The 21,358-nt window shown below is 41.8% G+C and overlaps 2 protein-coding genes across 2 annotated transcripts; one reads left to right on the top strand and one right to left on the bottom strand.

The window, feature by feature from the left end:
* The first annotated feature begins 3,617 nt into the window (after positions 1-3,617).
* Positions 3,618-6,578, top strand: marcksb (myristoylated alanine-rich protein kinase C substrate b). Its single transcript, XM_040042590.1, has 2 exons — positions 3,618-4,012; positions 5,056-6,578. The coding sequence occupies exons 1-2, from the start codon at positions 3,917-3,919 to the stop codon at positions 5,632-5,634; spliced, it is 675 nt and encodes a 224-aa protein (XP_039898524.1). The 5' UTR covers positions 3,618-3,916; the 3' UTR covers positions 5,635-6,578.
* Positions 6,579-10,004: 3,426 nt separating this feature from the next.
* Positions 10,005-14,880, bottom strand: col10a1a (collagen, type X, alpha 1a). Its single transcript, XM_040042233.1, has 3 exons — positions 14,753-14,880; positions 14,284-14,401; positions 10,005-12,494 (listed from the first exon to the last, which is right to left on the bottom strand). The coding sequence occupies exons 2-3, from the start codon at positions 14,384-14,386 to the stop codon at positions 10,654-10,656; spliced, it is 1,944 nt and encodes a 647-aa protein (XP_039898167.1). The 5' UTR covers positions 14,387-14,401; positions 14,753-14,880; the 3' UTR covers positions 10,005-10,653.
* Positions 14,881-21,358: the final 6,478 nt, after the last annotated feature.

The following is a 21,358-nucleotide window of genomic DNA, read 5'->3' on the forward strand; positions in this document are numbered from 1 at the left end:
AATGTGTGGCCGGGCACCTCCTCCTCTCTGGAGTATGACTGAAAAACAGGGCAAGGTTGGCAAATTCTCTGTTTTTGTTCAAGTAACGTAGAGCTCTGTTTAGTGGCTTATTTCGCCTTTTAGTGCGAGTAAAACACAGATGCACAGATATGATGCAAAATGAAATTCAACACATATGTAGCGTTTTTATTTGTTGAAATAATTAAAGGGATCAGTGCAATTATATTATATAAATACAATTATATATAGTTTGCATGAGTTTTTTGTTTGAAAGACTTAAAAATATTTTAAATAATTGTTGATTTTTTTTAAAAAATTATTTTGATGAATATCAGACAGAGAGCATACAGTACACACGTAAAAATGTGTTTCTCTTCTGTTGCGATAATGACACACCAGCAAAATTTCAGCATTGATTGGGAATGTTTTGTGAAAATTAAACATGCAATGAAGACAGTAGTCATTCAGAATTGACCACTTATGCTTTAGTAATGAATCCCAATGCTGACCTCTAACCTCCATTTACTTTGCATTCCTTCATTTTCAGACTTGTTAACCCATTCAGTCCCAACACTCTATGAGGAAGCACTTGGCGAGAGTGGGAAGGAAAACTCCCTTTTAACAGAAAGAAACCTCCAGCAGAACCAGGCTCAGAGAGGAGCAGCCGTCTGTCATGACCAATTGGGGTTGAGAAGAAGAGACAGGACAAAAGAAACACAGTGATAATGTATAGTTTCACATGCTTAGCTGCGTCAAACATTTCAGAACAGAAAAGGTTAATGAAGCATACAAATATAAAAATTAAAGATTCAAGAGTGCTTTTTTCGTTACTGTGAAAAAACATTCTTTACGCTACCTAAAAATGGAAATTAGGTCTATACAAAAGACAGATTAAAACACTTATTCATCCAAAACACACACATACAAACAACTGTATGTCCAGATGAACAGAATGAGCTTTTTGGGAAATCAGATATTCATCCACTGGGTTGTGAAACTTCAGGCTATCTTCAGGCTACCTCTGCCGTAAGTTTTACCCTTATATACAATCTAATCAAGATGTGTGAAATTCCTTTTAGTTCCTTGTCCAAATACAATCCAATCTGTACAATCCAAGTGGATGATAACAGAAAAACGATTCCCCTAACTAATTTTATCTACACATACACCATGCTCCCTTTTCTTTAAGTACAAGTGCTGTTCAGCCCTTTGCCAAGGCGGGTCTGGCCAACAGGTCCTATGTTTGACACCTATAGTCTAAATCAATCCCATGACCTCTATAAGAGGTTTTAAAATGATCACAGTGACAATGTTACACTGAATATTGCACTTGAAGGGAAGTCCAATAAAGTTACAGTACTTTTGTTTCCATGCGTACTGCACTAAAGTAAGAGTGTTTCAGTGTGCATCCATCAATCATCTGTGTAAGTCCCCTTGTGCTTTCAAGCCCTGACCCGCTGAGGTACAGAATCCACAAGAGCTCTGAAGTTGTCCTGTGGTCTGTGAACTTGACTACAGACTGGACTTCTGGGGATTTTGGAGGCCAAATCAACACCTTGAACTCTTTTCCATAGCCTTCAAACCACTGTGTGGGTGCACTGCTATCAAGAAATGCTGCTGCTGTGAAGAGAAGGTGGGCGGTACATGTCAAAGCAACGTCCACATGAAAGTCAGATCGCAGGATTTCCCAGTACAACATTGGCAGGAGCACAAAACTGCCTCCATTTTCTTGCCTTCTCCTCATCCTGTTACCATCGTTTGCCCAGGTAAGCAATGTATAAGCACCCTCATGTCACTCTTACTAATGACAAATGATTTGGACATTTGCATAAATAAATTTCATAAATTTCCTCCATTCACTTAACATTCATTTAGTTTTTCAGCTGTTAGTATTTATCAGCTATCTATAAAAATGATAACATTTTTATTCACAGTAGTCACAAATAATGACTTGCTCATATACACTCTGACATAAAGACAGGAGCTAAAAACCAAACTGGCCACTGCCAAATGAATAAAAATAAAAGACAATAAAATTAAGAAAATAAAGAAAAAACAAAAGAACAGCTCGCCGTAATTATACAGACTTCAAATTTCATCCATATTTTGTGGCAGCTGGCTAATTGGTTCAGCTCTTCAGCTTTAATAGGATATGAAGAAACTCACATTTTGTCTGTTATATGTGTCTGACCAGAAATATTCATTAAAAAAAAAACTCAGGATAGCAATAGTTGTTACTGGAAATGAGCTTAAAATGCTTCATGGTTCTGTATGTGAGCTGTACTCCCTTGGGTTTTAGCATGGCTATTAACAATAAAAAGAAATAAGTGCTTTTATACTAAAACTCAACATTTTCTATTTATTTTTATTTAACTAGGATAGTGTAACTACTCTATGAATTTGACAAAAGCAAACAAATGATCACAATAAACTGTGATACTGATAAATGTAGATGCTGACTTACAAATGTGGCCTGTTAAAAAGAATGAAAGTTAAACAAACATCTTTATGCTTTCTCCCCATGTTGTCATATTTATGGCAGCTCATCATAATTATGCTACAGCTTTGCATTTAATCAAAATATAACAACAATGAGTGTGGCCTAGTTAGGCTGCTGAGGGTGGTTTAAAGAAGGCACCCTAATCCACAAACTGCTGAGTGCTTTGCCAGGCCGTCTTCATTCCACTCTCACCCTGCTTCTCCACCTCCCAGAGTCACCATCTCTAAAGCCCTATTCAGCAAATGCACTGCCTCTTCCTTGCAGCCATTTTGGACTAACAGTAACCATGGAGATGTGGGTCATGCAGCTCTAGCAGAGAGAGGAGACTTGTGGCTGCTGGTGGAGTTAGAGCACTGCAGGCTGCTGGAGCAGACAGCAGCAGAGAGCCATAAACTCTCATTATATCTGGGTCACTGGGATGCTCCCGCTGCAAGGAGCAGACAAGACACTATTATGCAAGAAGAGGGATAAGAGAAGTTTTGGGCACATGGGCTTATAGTAACAGGGGATGTCTGTTTACTGAGTGGGGCGTATGTCAGTAGGGTGCCATGATGACATAAGGTGAGACCAGCTGAGTGATGCTTAGTCAACCCAGCCTTCAGAACATACTATTGTTTGGAGGGCTTGCATTCATTTACAAGCTGTGATGAACATTTTTAGGGCTCTTTGTTGCAGCCAAATTAGGTTAAAGTGTAAGTTTTCTATAAAATATTACACATATGTAAAAAATATACATGATTGCTGTGTTGCACACAATCGCCGTTATCATGCACTTAGAAATTAGACAAAACAAAATATTTACCGGTACAGAGAACAGACGTTTTTCAGTGCAAATCAGTGGCCATCTTTATGTGCAAGCAAATATTTTGCACTTTTCCAGGGGAGAATCATCAGATATGTCTAATCTAAACCTTATGCTCAATATAAACCAAAACATGGAACATCAAGTTTCTGGGAAAAGAAAAGAAAAGAAAAAACAAGTTGTAAGCCATGTTGTTGTGTCTCTCCTATTGTCCGTGTCCCCCCCTCCCAGCCACTCCATGACCTCCCCACTCTTTGGGATTTCGGACTTTTGATTGGTGGAGACCGGATGGCTTTGTCGTCATAGCCCCATTGCCCATTCATCAGCGGACTTGGGCGTTGTACTCCGCATCTCATTTGCGGCGGGGCCAATTTCTCCATTAAGGAACTCCGTTCGGGGAAAAAATCGAAAAAATTCGCGTCTTTCGCACCTTAGCTACTTTTTCCTTGTGCAAGCGCTCGCACGTCCCTTTGTGGTCATCGTGATTCCGTGCTGATTCCTCGGTTTCGGTTGCAGAAGGGGGAGTCGGCGTTTGACTTGATTTTTCTGGGGAGGAAGCTTGCGGTCTTTGTTCATTCATTTCATCGGTTGGGTCCCTTTGTTGGAACAAAAGCATGGGAGCACAAATCTCCAAAACCGCTGGAAAAGAGGAAGCCGCCGTGGAACAGCCAGCAGAAGGTGCAGCCGTTGCAGCAAAGACGAACGGACAGGTAGTTTTGTGGGGTTTTTGTTGCTGAAAAGAATGATTCAGATCTTAATTGCGCACGCGGAATTTTGCCTCAATTTAGCAATGTGTTGCGTCAATGGTGTGCTCAATGTTCCCTGTAGCGCATCTCCACGCTCACCGGCTTTCAGGGAAAGTGGCCACATGTAGGCCTGCACGTTTTTCACCGGCAAATGCACAGTTTCAGGTTATTTTCTCCAACGCATTTAAACTATATATTAAAACTTTTAAGTGAAATCATTTAAATTGATACACAAATGTATTTTTTTAATTCATCCTACAAAAAAAATGCCTGAATGTTGCTGCACAACTATTCCAGTGAGTGATGATCGCAGAATTATTTAAAAATCGTTTTTTTTTTTTTTTTAATTGTTTGTAAAATAATCGCAGCTGTTCTGCGGCTCCTGTGTCTAAACATTGCGCCTGTGCTTATTCATTTGGTTGAAATGTGTGCAGCAGGGGTTTGTGGCCGCTCTCAATGTGGCATGGCCATTTTAAAAAACGGTACCACGCCTTTGTTGCCAGATTGACGAAATGAGCCACGGTTTTTTTTTTGTTTTCTTTCCTTTTTTTTTGTGCAGACACGGGCCGCAGAATCCGCAAACTATAAAAAGCAGAAAAGAATAGGATGAGCTAAGTGCATGAAAATTTAAAAATGGTGCACATTGGTGGACTACACGGGGCATTTAAAGGAAGGGATGAGATTGGGGGGGGGGTTGCGAATTCCTATGTTGTTTCCACTGGCTTCAATCTGAACGCCACCTCGTGGATCCCGGTTGTACTACCGTCTAAGCAACTAGCCTACTGCTGTAAGGCACAGATCTGTCGTCACTCTCCTGGTAACAGATGTTGTTGCAGTTTAAGGAGCTTTTTCTTATTGGTTACTGCTAGTCTGTGATTATAATTAAATATCACAGGACACCAGGCTTTGCAGGGGATAGCCCTGCACACACTTATGAGTGTGTTTGATCTAATGAACTTAAATAAGTGCATGTTCAGTAATTTCATTTTTATTCTGTTTTCTTCCAGGAAAATGGCCATGCCAAGACCAACGGGGATACCTCTCCTGCTACAGAGGAAGTCAACAAAGCCGAAGTGCAGGCCAATGGAAGCACTCCTACTGAGGAGGCACCAAAAGAAGAAGAAGGTGAAAAGGTAGAGGGTGCCGAAGCCAATGGAGAAAAGGAGCCTGCCGCCACAAATGGAGAAGCTTCTGCCAAACCTGAAGAAGGCACTCCGTCTACTAGCGAGGATGGCAAGCAGAAGAAAAAGCGTTTCTCTTTCAAGAAACCGTCCTTCAAGCTCAGTGGCTTCTCTTTCAAGAAGACCAAGAAAGAGTCCGAAGAGGCGACAGAGGACGGTGCGGCGGCGGGAGCAGCAGCAGAACCAGCCGAAGGGGAGAAGGCGACATCTGAGGCACCTACTGAAGAGGCCAAGCCAGATGAGGCCGGCGAGGAAGCCAAGGAAGCTGCAGCTGCAGCTGAGGAGCCAAAGGCCGAGGAGGGGAAGGCAGAGGAAGCCGCAGGAGAGGAAAAGCCAGCTGAAGCTTCAGCTACTGAGCCAGAAACAGCAGCCAGTCCAGAAGCCACGGCTGCTGCCGCCGAGTAATCCTGCTGAACCAGACAACAGAATGAAGGAGACAATGTAGCCCATCTGAAGGAATGCGAGGACTTTGTCTAAAACCAGGGATTTTTTTTTTTCTTTTTTTTTGCTTTAGTGTTTGTTTACTACTCTGCAACCATCTCATCCATAACTGCAATGTCCCTGGCAGTGATGGACAGGAGGTGTAATGGAGAGTGTGCTGCTTCCTCACTGCTTATTGGTGCTTGCATTTGTGATATGGGTGAGTGTGAGAGTGCAAATGTGAGTGGGAATTTTTACTTTTTTTTTTTTTCCCCTATTTTTTTTTTCTTCTTTTTCTTTTTCTACATGAAACCGTGACTGTCAACACGTTGCTGAATTTGACACATATTTAATCAAAAGTGTTTGGTGCTGGGCAATTGGATGTAGCAGCTAAAGCTGTGTCTGCAAGATCTGACACATTGTGGTATTTAAAGGGAAAGTCCAAGTCTTAAATGTTGTCATTGCAGTGCACAGTTGTTTACAACTCTTGAAGCTCAACGCTCCTGTGAACACAAACCATTCCTGAATGAACTAGATTTAGTCAACTGTTAAAACAGTAGGTGCTCATCACTTTCCATTAGATTCCACTGTTTCCAAACTCTGTAGTAATGCACGTTGTATAGACTTTGATATTACTGGTTTTATGACTGAGATGTACCTAAATGACTGAAGTTTTTAACAGATTACCCATTGTAAATGAAGTTTTCTTGTTTTTTCACCATTTGTAAGATTGAATAAAATTGGGAGATGTTTTAAGCAAGTTTCGCATCAAGCTGTGATGACTACAATGCCTACAATACCTAAAAAATCTACACAAGAAAGCACATAAACCTGTGGTTGGGGGTACTGTCTTTAAACAGCATTGGGGTTTTTTTTTTTTTTTCTCTTTTTGTTTTGTATATGAAACTCACCTTATTCAACATGAAATGTAACAATATCTGCAAACTGGTATTAAGGTGTTCAGTTTATTATATGTGAGTACTGCTGAAGAATAAAGCAACAAAATGTGGATTGGCACTCTTGAGCTCCTTTATTTATGTTTAGAAAGCATAAAAACACCACTGCTGCCCTTTTATAATACCCATCATAAATCTGGAGAGGGAGTGGGAGAGTTTAGACTGGTATTCAGAGCTGAGGTCGGCTGCTGTAGCCACAGATATACAGATTCTTTGTTTCACAGCACCATCGTGTGGTGCACTGAAAGATTTCACACATACAGAAGCCTTTTTTTTTTTTTTTTTTTTTTTTTTTTTGTTTGTTTGTTTGTTAATGCAACGAGTTGTATTTAGGATTCTAAGTGTTGCCTCAAGGCTCGATAAGACAATACACGAATAGAAAACTGAAGTACTTTGTGACAGCGGGAATATAAAACTCCATTTTGACCTCTGGCACAGTCTCAGGAAGTGGAAGCCATCTGCTGTGACCAGTTGGGATTGAGGAGAAACGGGGCACATAGGGAGACGGGACACAACACAGACTGCAAGCGTGAAGACAACAATGTAATGACACATTGCAACAGTGTATAAACACATGGGAAGCGCTTTGTGTATCTCACAAAAGTCCTGAGCCTACTGCAGCATTGCTAAGGGATGGTGCAGGGTCACCTCATCCATCCTTAACTTTAAGTTTTCATCAAAAAGAAAGCTTTGAGTCTAACCTTAATAGTAAAGGGAGTATTTGTCTGCTAAATCCAAACTGTAAGCTAGTTCCTCAGGAGAGGGGTCTAGATCTGCCCCCTATCCTACTTTTAGAAGCCTTGAGGGGAAGGATTTTCAATTCAACTCAGTTCAATAAAACTTTATTGATCCTGAAGGTTGACCCGAAGGAAATTAGGTTAAGGCTGCCGACCTTTTGCCAGCGCCATCTTACCCTTCCGACCATACATACATTACACAACATCAACATAAACTAAATTTGACAAATGTCTTGGAGGTAATACTCCAAGATGTTAGAAGAAAACTGCAGTCCTTGTAATGAAGATGCTACGGTCACTTATTTAAATATTCACCTCATTTACTAAATTTGAGCAACAGTAATGATAAATTAGCTGGTGAAGTTGGCCTTTGAGGACCTTGTTGCGTTTAAGACAGGCACATTTCTTTCCCTAAAACAAACTTAATCCGGAGTGAACCTAAAGTGAGATATGATTGCTGCCCAATAGTATTTTTAGTGATTTACCAATGAAGGAACTACACAACATAATTGTGCCACATGATTCAGGGTCAGTTGCGTTGCATCCGAACTCAGAGTTTCTGGTTTTGGACCATAAATGATAGTGTTTGAAACAAACATTTTTACAACGTCTGGAGGTTTAGTGTCTTTCGCAAACAGCATAGACTGAATTGATGCCTGTGTGAGATTCCTTCCATGAAACCCCATAAACACCAGAATGTTTTTAAGAGTGGAGGAGAAAGCAAAACACTCCTGCAGGGTGTTTTTTTGGCAGCACACAGCTCTACCCGTGCACATTTCAAACCCTCTATTTCCTTTGCACCCACTCTAACCTTGGGCACCGTAGCTCTGGCCACCGCAAAAAGGGTGTGTTTTACACATAATACTTCTATTTCTACTTCTTAAACTGCTTGTCCATTTTGGTCAGGTTGTTGAGAGACGTGCTGCTTCTTGTAGCACCCAGTGTTCCTCACATGCTGCCATACACACATCTCTCTGCATCCTACTCAAGAACATCTGGTTCCTCTTTGCGTTGCTTCTTTCTTTCCAAACAGATGCACAACTGTATAGATAGACATACAAGGTGAGCCTACTAACAAAAATATATCAAAGTAAATTATTCTTCGTAGTCTCAGCAGATAATTTTAGAGTGCGGCTTGTGGAGTCAGCCAGAGGCAGCTCTCCATCTGCGCTGTCCCACCTCATTGCAACAACCACAGGCCATCTCCAAATGGAAGTACCCTCAGATGGCAATCCCCAGCAGTTTACTTCAGCCAGCTTCCTCTCTTTTCTGTCCCTTGGGCCCCTCACCTAACCACTGTCACGCTCTTTCCCCCAAGCGAGATCAAACAGCTGCCTCCCTGCCAAAGGACCATCCCTCTCCCTCATTCCACACCCAAACTATATTCAGCACTCTCATATTGAGGCTTGCATGGTGGAATAGCCTTTGTAAACTTTGGCTGCCAAGCAGGCAACTGGTAGCCATCATGTGGAGAGAGATTTTTTATTTAATCTATTTTAGCCTCTGTTTAGGACCATGTACGTGTGAATGAAGTATGTGTAAATTTTAAGCACTTTTTAAACACATATACTGACTGCAAGCTGGTTAAATTGATATGATCAATGGCAAATTTGTGAGAGAATCTCAACTTCAAGGGTAGACTAAATTAGCAATGGTTGGTCTTACATAATAATAATTACTATTATTGCCTAAGAGTTAAGACTGTGTTGAAGAATAAAGGTGGTCATACCATATATAGACTTTTAAGCTTGTTAGAAATGTTCAAACTCTGTTTTTCCCTTATAAACTGTATATCCATGTATGTTTGCACATGTCTGCTGCACCTATTTCCCATTTTCTCAGCAAAATATAGAGAAATGAGGGGCGGCTTTTGCACAGTGCTGCATGTAGTTAATACTGTGCACAGGATACCAATTTATGGTGATACATTTAACATAATGACCACAAATGAATAGAAATACATCATGTACATTATATATAATTATATAAGTTACATTACACTGAGGACAGTAAGTCCAACAGTAACGTTGGTAGGAAGATCCATTTTATAGTACCTGATACTTCCACTTCACATTTGTCAGCCAAAATTTTGCTTACAAAACCCATATGAGTGCTTAAAATTAAAACGTCTTGTTACTAACAAATAATGGCATGGTAGTCCAGTGCTTGGTTTGAACCTGCCGGGTGATTAGAGCCTCGCTGTGGATTGTTCATCTTTTCCCTGCGTCTCTGTGGGCATACCTGTCCACGGTACACCCCGCCTTTCTGTGGAAGTCAGCTGGAAAAAGCTTCCATTAAGTAGATGAATGGATGTTGCTGACTTAAGATGTTTCATCTTAGGTAACTTTAGTATTAATAATATTTATATTATATTACTTTTGTATATTTTTACAATAACTTAATCTTGTGTTGAACCTGTCACAGATTACAATTATAACTTGATTTCTTGTTTTAATTTATGAATCTGCAGGAAAACTAAATTGGTTTAGGTTTTATTTTTTACAGAACTTGACCAGTGTTCACAAAATACTCAAAGTGAGTTGACTCATATGACTGTGTGTCTTCTTAAGCAGTTTTTGTGTTGTTTTATGTGCCTCTGAGTTCTTTTTTAGTTTTCAAATTAAATGAGCTGCTAAATAAAAAAAACTTCTGATACAGAGCATTCATTAAGACATCATTTATTTTGGTCATTATGGTTTACATGACACAATGTATGTCCAGGGATACAACGATGTTGCTGTTAAAACAGTTTGTGTTTCCATGACAGCATTTTGGTGACTTATTTCGTCATAACGGTCAATTTGACCATTACCATTTCACAATATATTCAAGTCACATTTAGTACAACAGGTTGCACAGAAAAAAGTATTAGGGTACTTTTAATAAGACTATTGGTAACCCAAACAAAAAAACTGAAAGAAAAAAAAAAAAAAACAAGGTTGTATAAAAACAAACAAAAGCAGACAAACACTAAATTAAGAGTCACCAGTTGAAGTCAGTAAAAGGAACAGAATGGAAAAGAAAAAGTCAGGACACAACACAGTTTAACATCTCAATTTCACATGCTGTCTCCATTAAAATCTCACTGGTAACATTGTGGATTGCTTACCCCACCCCTGATCACCTGTGTTCATAAATTAGTTTTCCTTCTTCTAAGCACCTATTTCTTGTAGTTTTCAAGTCGAGATGCAACTATTTCTCAAAAATGGTGAACTGCCTGTCTGTTAGGTTGAGGAAAAACGAACAGGGAGTTTAGTTTGAGAAATGGCAAATTTAGTTGGTTGGCTTTCGGAAACTACTGAATCAACGTATCACGTTGAAGCGATGAGGAACCCAGAGAAAGAGCAGTGGACATTGTCTGCAGCAAAGACACCATTGGCCTCATCATCAGGGATCTGGACGTAAACTGTATCCTGCTCATCAAGCAAGAGGACAGCGCTACCAGACATCTGGTCAAGGAAACCCTTGTTGTACTCATCATAAGTGAACATAACAGGCTGGCCATTCTTGTACAGAGCCACCAGAGCATGAGCTCCATTGACATGGATGCTATAAGAGAAGAAGTACACTCCAGGAACCTGGCAAGTGAAAATGCCTGACTCAGGGTCATAGTGATTCTCAGCATTATACACTATGTGGTCAAATTTAATGGGGCTGCCAGCAGGAGGGTAGGGGGTGGTCAGAGCTGCAGTGAAAGCAGACATGGGGGACTTCACCATAATCTCGCTCACACCCATGTCCTTGCCCTTCTCAAATACAACCTCACCTGGAGGGCCAGGGGGACCAGGAGGGCCAGCTGGGCCAGGTTCTCCATCAGAGCCGGGCTCACCAGGTTGACCAGGAGGACCCTCAGGTCCACTGAGACCCTTAGCAGCCAAACCAGCGGGGCCAGGAGCACCAGGGAGACCTGGGTGTCCCTTGAGGCCTGGAGCACCAGCGGGACCTTGAGGCCCAGTAGGTCCTCTTGAACCTGGTGCACCATCTGATCCAGAGGGACCTTGCTCACCTGGGCGACCAGGATGACCTTTGGGTCCAGCAGGGCCTGGGATACCTGGGGCTCCTGGGGTACCTGGAGCACCTCCATTTCCTTTTTCACCTGTGGGTCCAGTTTCCCCTCTGGCCCCAGCAGGACCAGCTGGTCCTGGGTAACCCTGCTTACCTTGGAAACCCTGTGCTCCCTGATCTCCCTTGTTTCCCTTAGATCCCTGAGGACCAGTTGCTCCTGTGTCACCTTTAGGGCCAACAGCACCAGGTGCACCTGTGAAACCTCTTTCACCCTGAGGTCCAGTAGGACCAGTTGGGCCAGTTGCACCAGTAGCACCAGTATATCCAGTTGGACCTTGCTCACCCTTTGGGCCTGTAGCACCAGTGCTACCTGTAGCTCCCCTTTCTCCTTTCTCTCCATTTGCACCTGGCTTTCCATATCCAGGCACTCCAGGGGCACCAGTGGATCCAGCAGGTCCCTGGTTGCCTTTATGGCCACTTGGACCAGGCAGACCGGGGGCACCATTCTCACCTGGTTTACCTGGAATACCAACACCTGGGGCACCGGTGTGTCCTTTAGGTCCCTGAGGTCCCATGGGACCAGGGGAACCATCGCTACCTGGGCTACCTGATTTTCCTGGCTCACCTGGGGAACCTGGTTTTCCTGGCTTTCCAAATCCAGATGAACCTGTAGCTCCAGGTGGACCCATAGGCCCTTCAGGTCCTGTCTCACCCTGAGGTCCAGGTGCTCCCACCCCTCTATCACCCTTAGAACCTGGCAGTCCAGGGATACCTGGATGTCCTTTCAGACCAGGCTCTCCTCTAGGTCCCATTGCTCCAGGAAGACCTGATGGTCCAGGCTTGCCAGTAGCAGAGAGGCCAGCAGGTCCAGGGCTTCCTGGTGATCCAGGAACTCCCCTAGGTCCTTGAGGGCCAGTGGCTCCAGTATCTCCCTTCTCACCAGAGTCTCCAGGCCTGCCAGGTTTGCCAGGACCACCTGGAGATCCAGGTTTACCAGCAATGGAGCGGCCAGGAGATCCAGGGGGTCCAGGAGGTCCTTGAGGTCCAGCATAGCCTACACCATTTTCACCTGGTGGGCCAGGAGGGCCAGAAGGTCCCTCGGGGCCTGGCTCACCTGGAGCACCAGGCTCACCTGCCACTGACACCACTGTGAAGAGTTAAAGAGAAACCATCATTAGTTCCATTAGCAAACAAAAAAAACAAAACAAAAAAAACAACAAAAATAGACAGAAAGTAACAAAGTGAAAGAAATCTGTGTGTATGTTCAGGATACCTTAAGTCTGTGCATAAAATTCAACCACTTATTTCTAATTAGGGTCTGTTTAGGATGTTCAGTAACTCTGACTGCATCCCATTCAAGGGACAAGTGCTGGGTCATGGATGTACTGGCCAGCTCTCAGTGCTTAGTGTGTTTGAGTGTGCATCAGTTTTGCAGCGTTCACAAGCAATATGACTTTCAGCAATCAAATATGAGCTGAATTTTAGCTTTTAAGAAAACCTCTCTACATAATGTTCTTCATTTTTTAAAATGGCTGAAACATGATCGACTAATTGATCCAGAAGGCGGGGCATGTTTAACTCTAATGAAGCAATGGTCTAACTTGTGAGATACGCCCACATACAGCTCACCTATTGATGTACAGATATTATAAGATGTTACATGCATATTTTATTTTGAAGAAACCCCTTATAAACAGATGCATGTTTAGTATTATTCTAATAATTAATTTTAATACAGAAAAAGCATAATGTAAAGAAATATGGCTGCATGTAACCTGCTGAATGGCTATTTTTAATACAAAGTACAGGTTTCAGATTTTAATGAGAGCTTTATGATTTGTTTAGGAGCTACTCAAGCAAAATAAGAGGGAGCTCTTTTTTATTTGCTGCCTTAATGTGGTCACATGGGTTTGCGTGTAAAAGGCTCACTCCTTGGCTTATTCTGATTTAGTTTGGATCAAGCCAAACAGATGTTTCTACTTTTGTGTTAAACAGGCGCACCCAAACAAACCACACTGCTGGGTGACTGGACTTTAATTGTCAGTGTGAAACTAAAAATAACCCCATAACAGCTACTTTCTCAAATAGAAACAGCAATGAGCTGATGACACAAAAGCGACACTTCATATTTTGCACTGCGTTTGGGAAACACACAACCTCTCTTTTTGTGTTTGGCAAAATAATAAAAAGAAAAGAAAATCAAAACGTAACTCATGTTAACAATTAAATAAATCGTTTGATTAACAAATAGAGCGAATAACTCTGCCAGATTGTAAACAGAATTAAAGTGCCTTCCTGTGAAACATGTGCGCAAGATAGAATGAAATAAAGTAATAAAACTGTTGCTAATGTGAGTAACTCGGCTCACTTAGTCATAAGGGGTCGCCACAGAGAAAAGCTCCGCCTGTTCGATTCCCTTCTTCACGGGATTTTTTATCTCCTCCAGGGATCTTTTGCTTGTTTGGGAAATGTTTAAACCACTACACTACGGAGCTAGCGCTTTGGGTGAATAAAAGGATACAAATATACAGGAAATGCTACAAAAACTACAGAGGGAGATTTAATCTGGTGATTTAGAGGAAAACAAAAACCTGCAAGCTCTGCTTCGTGCAAATAACCTGCAATTTCCGGCCTCACTGCGTGATTGGAGAGGCATGCAACCTGTTGTAGCCAATCAGAGAGCAACACTGGCCCAGAGCAAGGTGGAGTTCAGCTTTCAAAGTAAAGTGCAGCTGTGCCTATCATCTGCCAGGCTGCTTACGGTACCTCTATTGGTCAAAACAGCTATCCCCCTCACTGAAGGTAAGGAAATCCTGCCATACAGTGTTGCTCAAATAAGACCAACTTTATGGAAGAAGATCTCCCATAAAGTTGATAGGCTGTTCGTAAAGCTCACAAACTGATTGAACACAGGGCGAAATGATGCATATTCTTACCATGGCTCTTCACAGGCATCACCTTCCTCACTACGTAACCCTTTCCGTGGGCTGCTGCAGAGGCCACCACAAGGAGGAGGATGGTCGCTACACGTATGTCCATCTTGCAAATTCAAACCTGCAATGGAGGAGGAGAAGAAGAAGAAAGTCAGTACATCTGTTTTCAAGGTATAAAAAGTGCCATCAAGCTTTAGTGTTTGTATTAGTGTGAATTTTAGAGAGCCTGAAAACTTTTTTGGTACAAGAACATGCTTTAATCTTTCTTACAGAAACAATACTAGACAACAAATAAGAACAGAAAGCACAATTTTCTATTTCCACACTTCAGGCTCATGTATTATAAATGAAGGTAAAAGTCAGCAGAAGTTGCTCTATTTTTCTCTAACCAGTCACAGGAATGACTGAAGGCCCACACAAAGCCTAGATGTTGACAACACTCCCCTAGAGATAGAGAGGAAATTTCACATACCGGCATCCAACGAGAAGAACCAAACTCAGCACCAGTGAGCTCCTGGTGCTGCTGTATATCCTTAGGGTAGGAGCACAACTGAGGATATGCTGCCCTCCAGTACAATGATGTGGGTATTTATACCATATCTACCCTGCGCATCATTTAAAAAAAAAAAAAAGCCCCCACCACTCAAGTACCTCCCTCCTCCAGCTAGGCTGTAATTAGCAGACAGATCTGCCCAAAGCGGGCATGTCACATCAGGGTTCCTCCATGTCTTGAATATCCAGACACATGATTATCACTTATTTCTGTCTTCTCCTGAACTATAAAACAATAAAAAAAAGTATACTTTTGCAATGGACAAAAACAATCTCAACGAGAGCAACAAGGACACCTTTCATTTTCATCTTGTTAACATGCACATGGCATTTTACAGGAGGCATTTAAAATCTGCTCTGGACATGTTTATGTTAAAATTCCTCTTTCTAAATATGAAAATATCTTAAGGTAGTCAAAACAGACAGCTACTGTAGGTCTGTAACGGCACCTGTATAGCTTCACAAAGCGTGCTTTGAGGATGTATAGTGCACTATATGTCTCATCTCCAAATTTACATCTTGTCCAGCCGACTGGTGAAACTTGTCTTTACCTGTGCCGTCTGTCTGGACACCTCTATGCCTGCATGATAACATAAACAAGAGAAGTGGTGGGGAAAGCTTGCCTTCATGAAAGGTACAGTAGCTTTAGTGGAGTTTGACTGAAATGAACTAAAAAAATTTTCACTGATGTGAAGGCGTCATTTAAGAGATTCGTATATTTAGTTCAGTACATTTCCTGGGTATTATTATTTGGTCAGCTTGTTATGTGACTAATAGAGGACAAAGTAGCTCTCATTTGAGCCTCTATTTAAAGATGAACACTTTTTCTTAACTTGGATATTTTTGTATGTGTTTCACCCTCAAAACAGCGAATAAATCTATATAAAGAGCCACTGGGAAAGGCATTTGGGCTTGTTTCTGTGCAGTCTTGTAAATGCACTCTAGTGTAGCAGTGTTTGCTACACTAGAGTGCACTACTCCTGTTTAAACACCAGAGGGCAGGTTTTACTGAGGTACAGCACCTATCCCTGGAGTGAGATACCGCTGCTGTAGAGAAGGGGCCATGCTCCTGTGGTCACTTGTTATTTTTGGCCGCCTCAGTGCATCATCAGAGGTTTCAGTCCTATCCCTACAATAAAAGCTAGTTCCTGTCAAAATGTTGTATTTCCTCACTCCTGTCCTCCAGTATTATCCTCCCTCGCCCTCACCCTCCACCTTGTGTTGCTTACTTTGAGATGTTCCAACTGTAATTTCTCAGTTTCACCCCAGCCACATAGGAAATGCATACACCCAAATAATCACATGTTCTCAAACACACAAGTAGCCATAAACGATGTGTAGGGTAGTCCATGGCCCATCCCAAAATCTCCTTGGTGAATGGCGCAGCCAGTTATGGCACATGTTCTTCCTGTGTTCTTATAATGTATATACATACTGCTGACAACATGTGTATATTTGCAGAAATGATGATGAACTGCGTGATTGAGGGCTTCAAAATGTTTCTACATAAGGCGTCTATACTACATGTGACCGTGACTGGCATCTTCCACCACATATATAATTAAAGATTCTACAACATGGGTTGTTGGAACCCCCTTTTTAGTAAATTAGACCAAATTATCTGCAATTTTCCAAAGTGCTACCTTCACCCGGCTCATATCACTTAATCACTTAATCACGTTTGGCAAGTATTGTTTAAGTTCACTCTTGCTGTCAAATAAAACGTAATATAATTTGCGATCTTCATTTTCAAATATTTGAAATTTTGCTCATGAAAGAGTTGGGAGTGATAGCTCGCGGCAAAGGTGTAGACTGACTACCAGAGGCAGTAAAATGATAGAGAGAAGTCACATTGCATTTACTTGAAGTGTGTCTCAGTTGGAAGGAGCAGAGCACTTAAGCCAGTTATCACTACTGGAAGTTTTCCTTTTGAATGTGCATGTTTAGTCTTGCTTCATCGGCTTTGGAAAATCAGGTTTCTCCTGCAAATATACAGCAGAAGGTTTCTATTTTGATGAAATTACTGGTGAATGCCACACCAACGCCACATCAGTGTGCCACCAGTTTTGTTCTATGTATTTTTTTAAGTTATGCTCTATTATTTTAAAATCTCTTTATGCTTGTGCCCTAGGAGGAGGCCGAGGCTTTCCGGCTTTAGTCAGATTTAGATGAAAGAACAGAGCAAAGGAGGGTGGAGTTAGGATTTTGTATGTTTAGGTTCAGATCATTTCAGTTTATGTTTTTTCAAACAAGGCAAAGCCAATGCGAAAGAGGCTCTCTGTTTTTAGTCTGTTGTTCTGAAAACAATGATTCATCTCTTTATGCATGAAAAAAAAACTCCCATCATGCATCTGCATGTGAAGCGACAGGAAGGCTCATGCTGCGCTTTGGAACCAGAGCTCATTTTGGCTTGAGGAAGACTTGAATTGACAGTGCAATTTTGATGTTGTTTATAACCTTGCAGCATATATTTTTTTTGCTTTTCTTAACACGCCACTGCACTTATTCGAGAAGGACGCAGTGTCCTTGTGCCTTCCAGCAGCTGAATTGAAGGCTGTGAAAAGTACATGGCAGAGCTCTATCTGCTCTTCTCATTACTTCGCCGCAGCAGCTTGATGTGGCTGGCAAGCCTCATTGTAATAACCATTAGGAATTAGGTTAACGGCCTTCAAACTTGAGGTAGTGACGTCGCTTCGTGCTTATATTCCTTGTGAGCCCCCCACTGTAAAACACACACATGCTTTCAGTTTTGTGTCACTTTGTACCCTTGATATGTGACATCAAATATTTTTTTTACTGAATTTAGTAAACAGAGAAAACAGCTAATTATGCACACGCCCAAAGTCACTGGGAGCAAGTGAAAGCTGAATCGCTCCTTGTTTTAAGATCGCACAGATTTTATGGCTGTTTTTCATGTAGTTTAGTGACAGCAGTCATTTAAGGAGTCATTTGAGGTACTTCTTGAGTATTTGCTTTTTTGGTACTTCACTATCCAATAATTATTGCAGTATTTATTTCACTATATTTGTCTCACAACTCTTGTTAGTAGCTTTGCAGTTTCAGATTATTAATGGAGTCATATGTCAATGCTTTTTTATTGCATAACACAGGGATTCATATATACTTTTTTTTATTGCTGCTAGTGTCCAATCAGAAACTCTTATTTTGGAGCATAACTCTTTGCAGATTCTTCATATGCCCCACAAAACAAACATGGGCTGAAATAAGGATAAAAACAAGCATGGGAAGCCATGACAGGGCAAAGTTTCTTGCCTGACCCTTCTGCAGAGGACATGAACTGGCATTTTGAGGCCTTGCATGTTCTTCAGGCCTTCATCCGTATCTAACAACAGCCTGTGGATTTCACTAAAATCCCCAGAGAGTAGCTGGACAGCATTACTGGCAATGCTGGTGATGTTTGTGCCTGTACTCTGCAATGATAACAGTATTTGAGGGAAAGCTTTTCGCATTTTGTTTCTGTTTCTGTGCGCTCCACTGCCTAGGAATCGATGTTTTTGGTTTCTTCGACATTCTGGCCGAGGCTCAACCCACACCCAGCAGAGGCACATAATTGGCGGTTGATGTAAGGGGGCCCGGGCCGAGCACGTGAGTTAAAGGCTAAAGATACACCATCACTGCTGGGATACAAATTTAATGTTTCAATAAACTCAAGGGACCACTAAAAACTACTTTAAACTTTATGAATGGCAGCCTTGACAGGGGCCTATGTGAGTGATTGGTGGGGAAATTATAGGGTCCTGAAAACAAACAGGGACCCAAATGGTGCCGGAAGCGTAAAAGTAACTGAAAAATGGCAGCGGTAGCTTTAGAGACGAGAGCTGGTGTCTGGGAGGTCACCAGTTTGAAATCCAGAAAGGCAGAAAAACTGGGGGGATGAAAGAGAAAGCGCCTGTTGGGTGTTCTTTGACAGATGCCAGGTGTAAACGCATGTAGCTGCGTGTTAACATGAAAGCTTTCCTCAGCCAGACACCGCATGGTAATCTAACGTAAATTCTTTTGACTTTAGGGTGTTTTACCCCCGTAAACACACTACATTTGCTGTGTAATTAAGCCGATAAGTTGGAAATAGTTTGAAATTTGTGCTCACTGCCTGCTTGTGAAGTTATCGCCGTTCTGGCTGTTGAAGCTGGTGCTAGACGCACTTCTGAAAATGAGGACTTGCTTATTGCCAGTGAAGCGAGTCGAATGCTACTTGATTTGATTGCTTCTGTTTCCATAGTTCAGTATGCTGTATGTTTATTTATAGAAAGGTCTGACTCAGCTGTCATTTTCGGGCAGCTTTCTTTAGTTTTGCAGAGGAAATCAGGCCTTCAGAAGTGCAGCAGCCAGAAACTAATTGAATGAGAAGTACTCAGCCAGACAGTTTATGGGGTGCTACAGGGCACCCAATTTACTTCAAAGGTAAAAAGGTCATAAGAACATACAGATATTTTTCGCATGCTTGTTGTGTCCTCAAGCGAGGAGGCGATCTTTGCTCGTTATCGTTTTTATCATGAGGTTGTTTTTTGAGGGATTGAAACAAACAAACGGTGAAACAGAGGACAGACTGCTGAGACTATCTGTTTACTGTGGGATCATTTAAAGATATCAAAGCGAAATAAAACGACCTTAATGGGATTTTCAGCGCTTAAGCATAGGTGGCAGAGTCCTGTATTTAAGGATAATGACTAATCCGCTACATCGTGCCTGTGAAAATTTAGGGTTTCACTGTCTGTATCAGTGAATGCAAGAGAATCTGTTAGAGTGTGTGTGTGTAGGAAAGTGCTTGTGAAAGGCAGGAGGAGCAGAGGTGGATTTATTATTTATTTGTCTTGTCTGTTCATAATCACATCTGAGTCGAACGTGTGGTGGGGGAATGACACTTTGTGTGCTTCAAATCCAGAGTGACAACCAAGAACCATGTTTACACAACACAATGTCACCTCACTTGCTGGAGCAGATTGTTAGCACTGCGCCATAATGACCGCTGGAGAGACAAGACAAGTGTTGTTTCTGTACACTATATTTGGGAAGAGCCATGTCTGTCTCAAAATAAGTGTTGGGGCTAACCTGTGAGTTAGCACCCACACAATTCACAAACCTTATATAAAGACACGGCCACAGGAAGTTAGCTAGAGTTTAATGTACAGCGTGTCCAGAACAATGCCGGGGCCGTGGCTCCATCGCTGTGGTTTTGAGGTTTGTTTTGCTGGCTGATGAACCTTGTGTGGGTTGATACTTTGACTGGGCCCGAAACAGTAACCCTAACTGTGTCTAAATGGGAACGAGTCCACATTATAAAACACCAACAAACAATAGTGTGCTGTCTACTTTCTATAAAATATAGTTGCAGTAAAAATAATAGTGCACACAGAGTTTTCTCCTTATAAGGTTTAAGTTTGTTATTTGGTTTGGTTGATTCGTGATGAAGTATTGACCTGACACAGTGTCTGCAGGGATAGGTTTCAGCCTCATGGTGAACCTGAGTGATGTATGGATGGATTCGACTGTTCCCTTTAGAGGTCGCCACAGCAGGTCATCTGCTTCCATCTCACCCTATCCCAGCATCCTCCTCTGTCACACAAGCTTCTCCTGTTCCTTCACCACATCCTTGAATGTTCTCTGTTCTTCCTCTTTTCCTTCTGTCCGGCAGCTCTATCGTCCCAACATTTAAAGTTTCTATTCTCACTAACATACTCCTACCTTTCCTTCCCTCATGCTGCCTTACAACATGCCTTCCCTTCTTCTCCTCCTCTGTATTCGGCCAACAGTAGCATAGTTTCCACCATCACCGTCTTGGCCAGCAGCACCATTTATCCTTGCTTGAGACCAGGACTAGGGGCACACTGGATAGTGATTTGCAAATGAGTTTTATATCGTTTTGTACTGTAGGCTCAAACTTATTAAACTGGTTATTCCAGTTTTTTTATACACAGTCTTTTGTAACGGCTTCACCCCCTCAGTTGCTCTGAGTCAGTGCAGCATTGGATCCGAGTTATGTCATTGTGCTTTGTTTATTTTATTGAGTTTTATTGTTTGTAATTGGAAAAGAAAAAAATAAAGTCCAATCACCAAACGGAAACTGACACATCAGAAAAACCAGTAATGAAAGACACACACTAACCTCTGCAAAATATTATAAAAACGACAAATATGCAGCTGGTTTGTAAACTGAACTCAGATGTGACCAAAAATCTGAAGCGTTGCCATAAAAAACCAATGTGAAAGTATTCAGTTGGCTGGCTATTTGAAAAACAGTTATTCAGACGAATGGCTCGCTGCAGATGTTTTGGAGTTTGTTGTTGGTAATCCACAAACACAAGAACATCCCAGAATAAGTCAGGAGGAGAACACACAAGCTGGCAGTTGGCGTCTCATTGTGTTTGTTTAAGGGGTTTTTGGGACCAGACTTTATATTTGCAGAATATTTCGAAGAGACGGGCCAAAGGTGGATCCAAAAACATTTGTGTTGAGTGAGTTTGTCATGAGCTTTACATGGGCCGGGACTGTGGAAATGGAAAGCTGT

This window comes from Simochromis diagramma, unplaced genomic scaffold, assembly GCF_900408965.1.
Source record: "Simochromis diagramma unplaced genomic scaffold, fSimDia1.1 OVJJ01000304.1, whole genome shotgun sequence".
NCBI classification, from domain to species: Eukaryota; Metazoa; Chordata; class Actinopteri; order Cichliformes; family Cichlidae; genus Simochromis; species Simochromis diagramma.

Coding starts and splice junctions, on each gene's coding strand:
- marcksb (XM_040042590.1), top strand. CDS start 3,917: ATGGGAGCACAAATCTCCAAAACCGCTGGAAAAGAGGAAGCCGCCGTG. Junction 4,013..5,055: donor CAGCAAAGACGAACGGACAG/GTAGTTTTGTGG, acceptor GTTTTCTTCCAG/GAAAATGGCCATGCCAAGAC.
- col10a1a (XM_040042233.1), bottom strand. CDS start 14,386: ATGGACATACGTGTAGCGACCATCCTCCTCCTTGTGGTGGCCTCTGCA. Junction 12,495..14,283: donor GATGCCTGTGAAGAGCCATG/GTAAGAATATGC, acceptor AACTCTTCACAG/TGGTGTCAGTGGCAGGTGAG.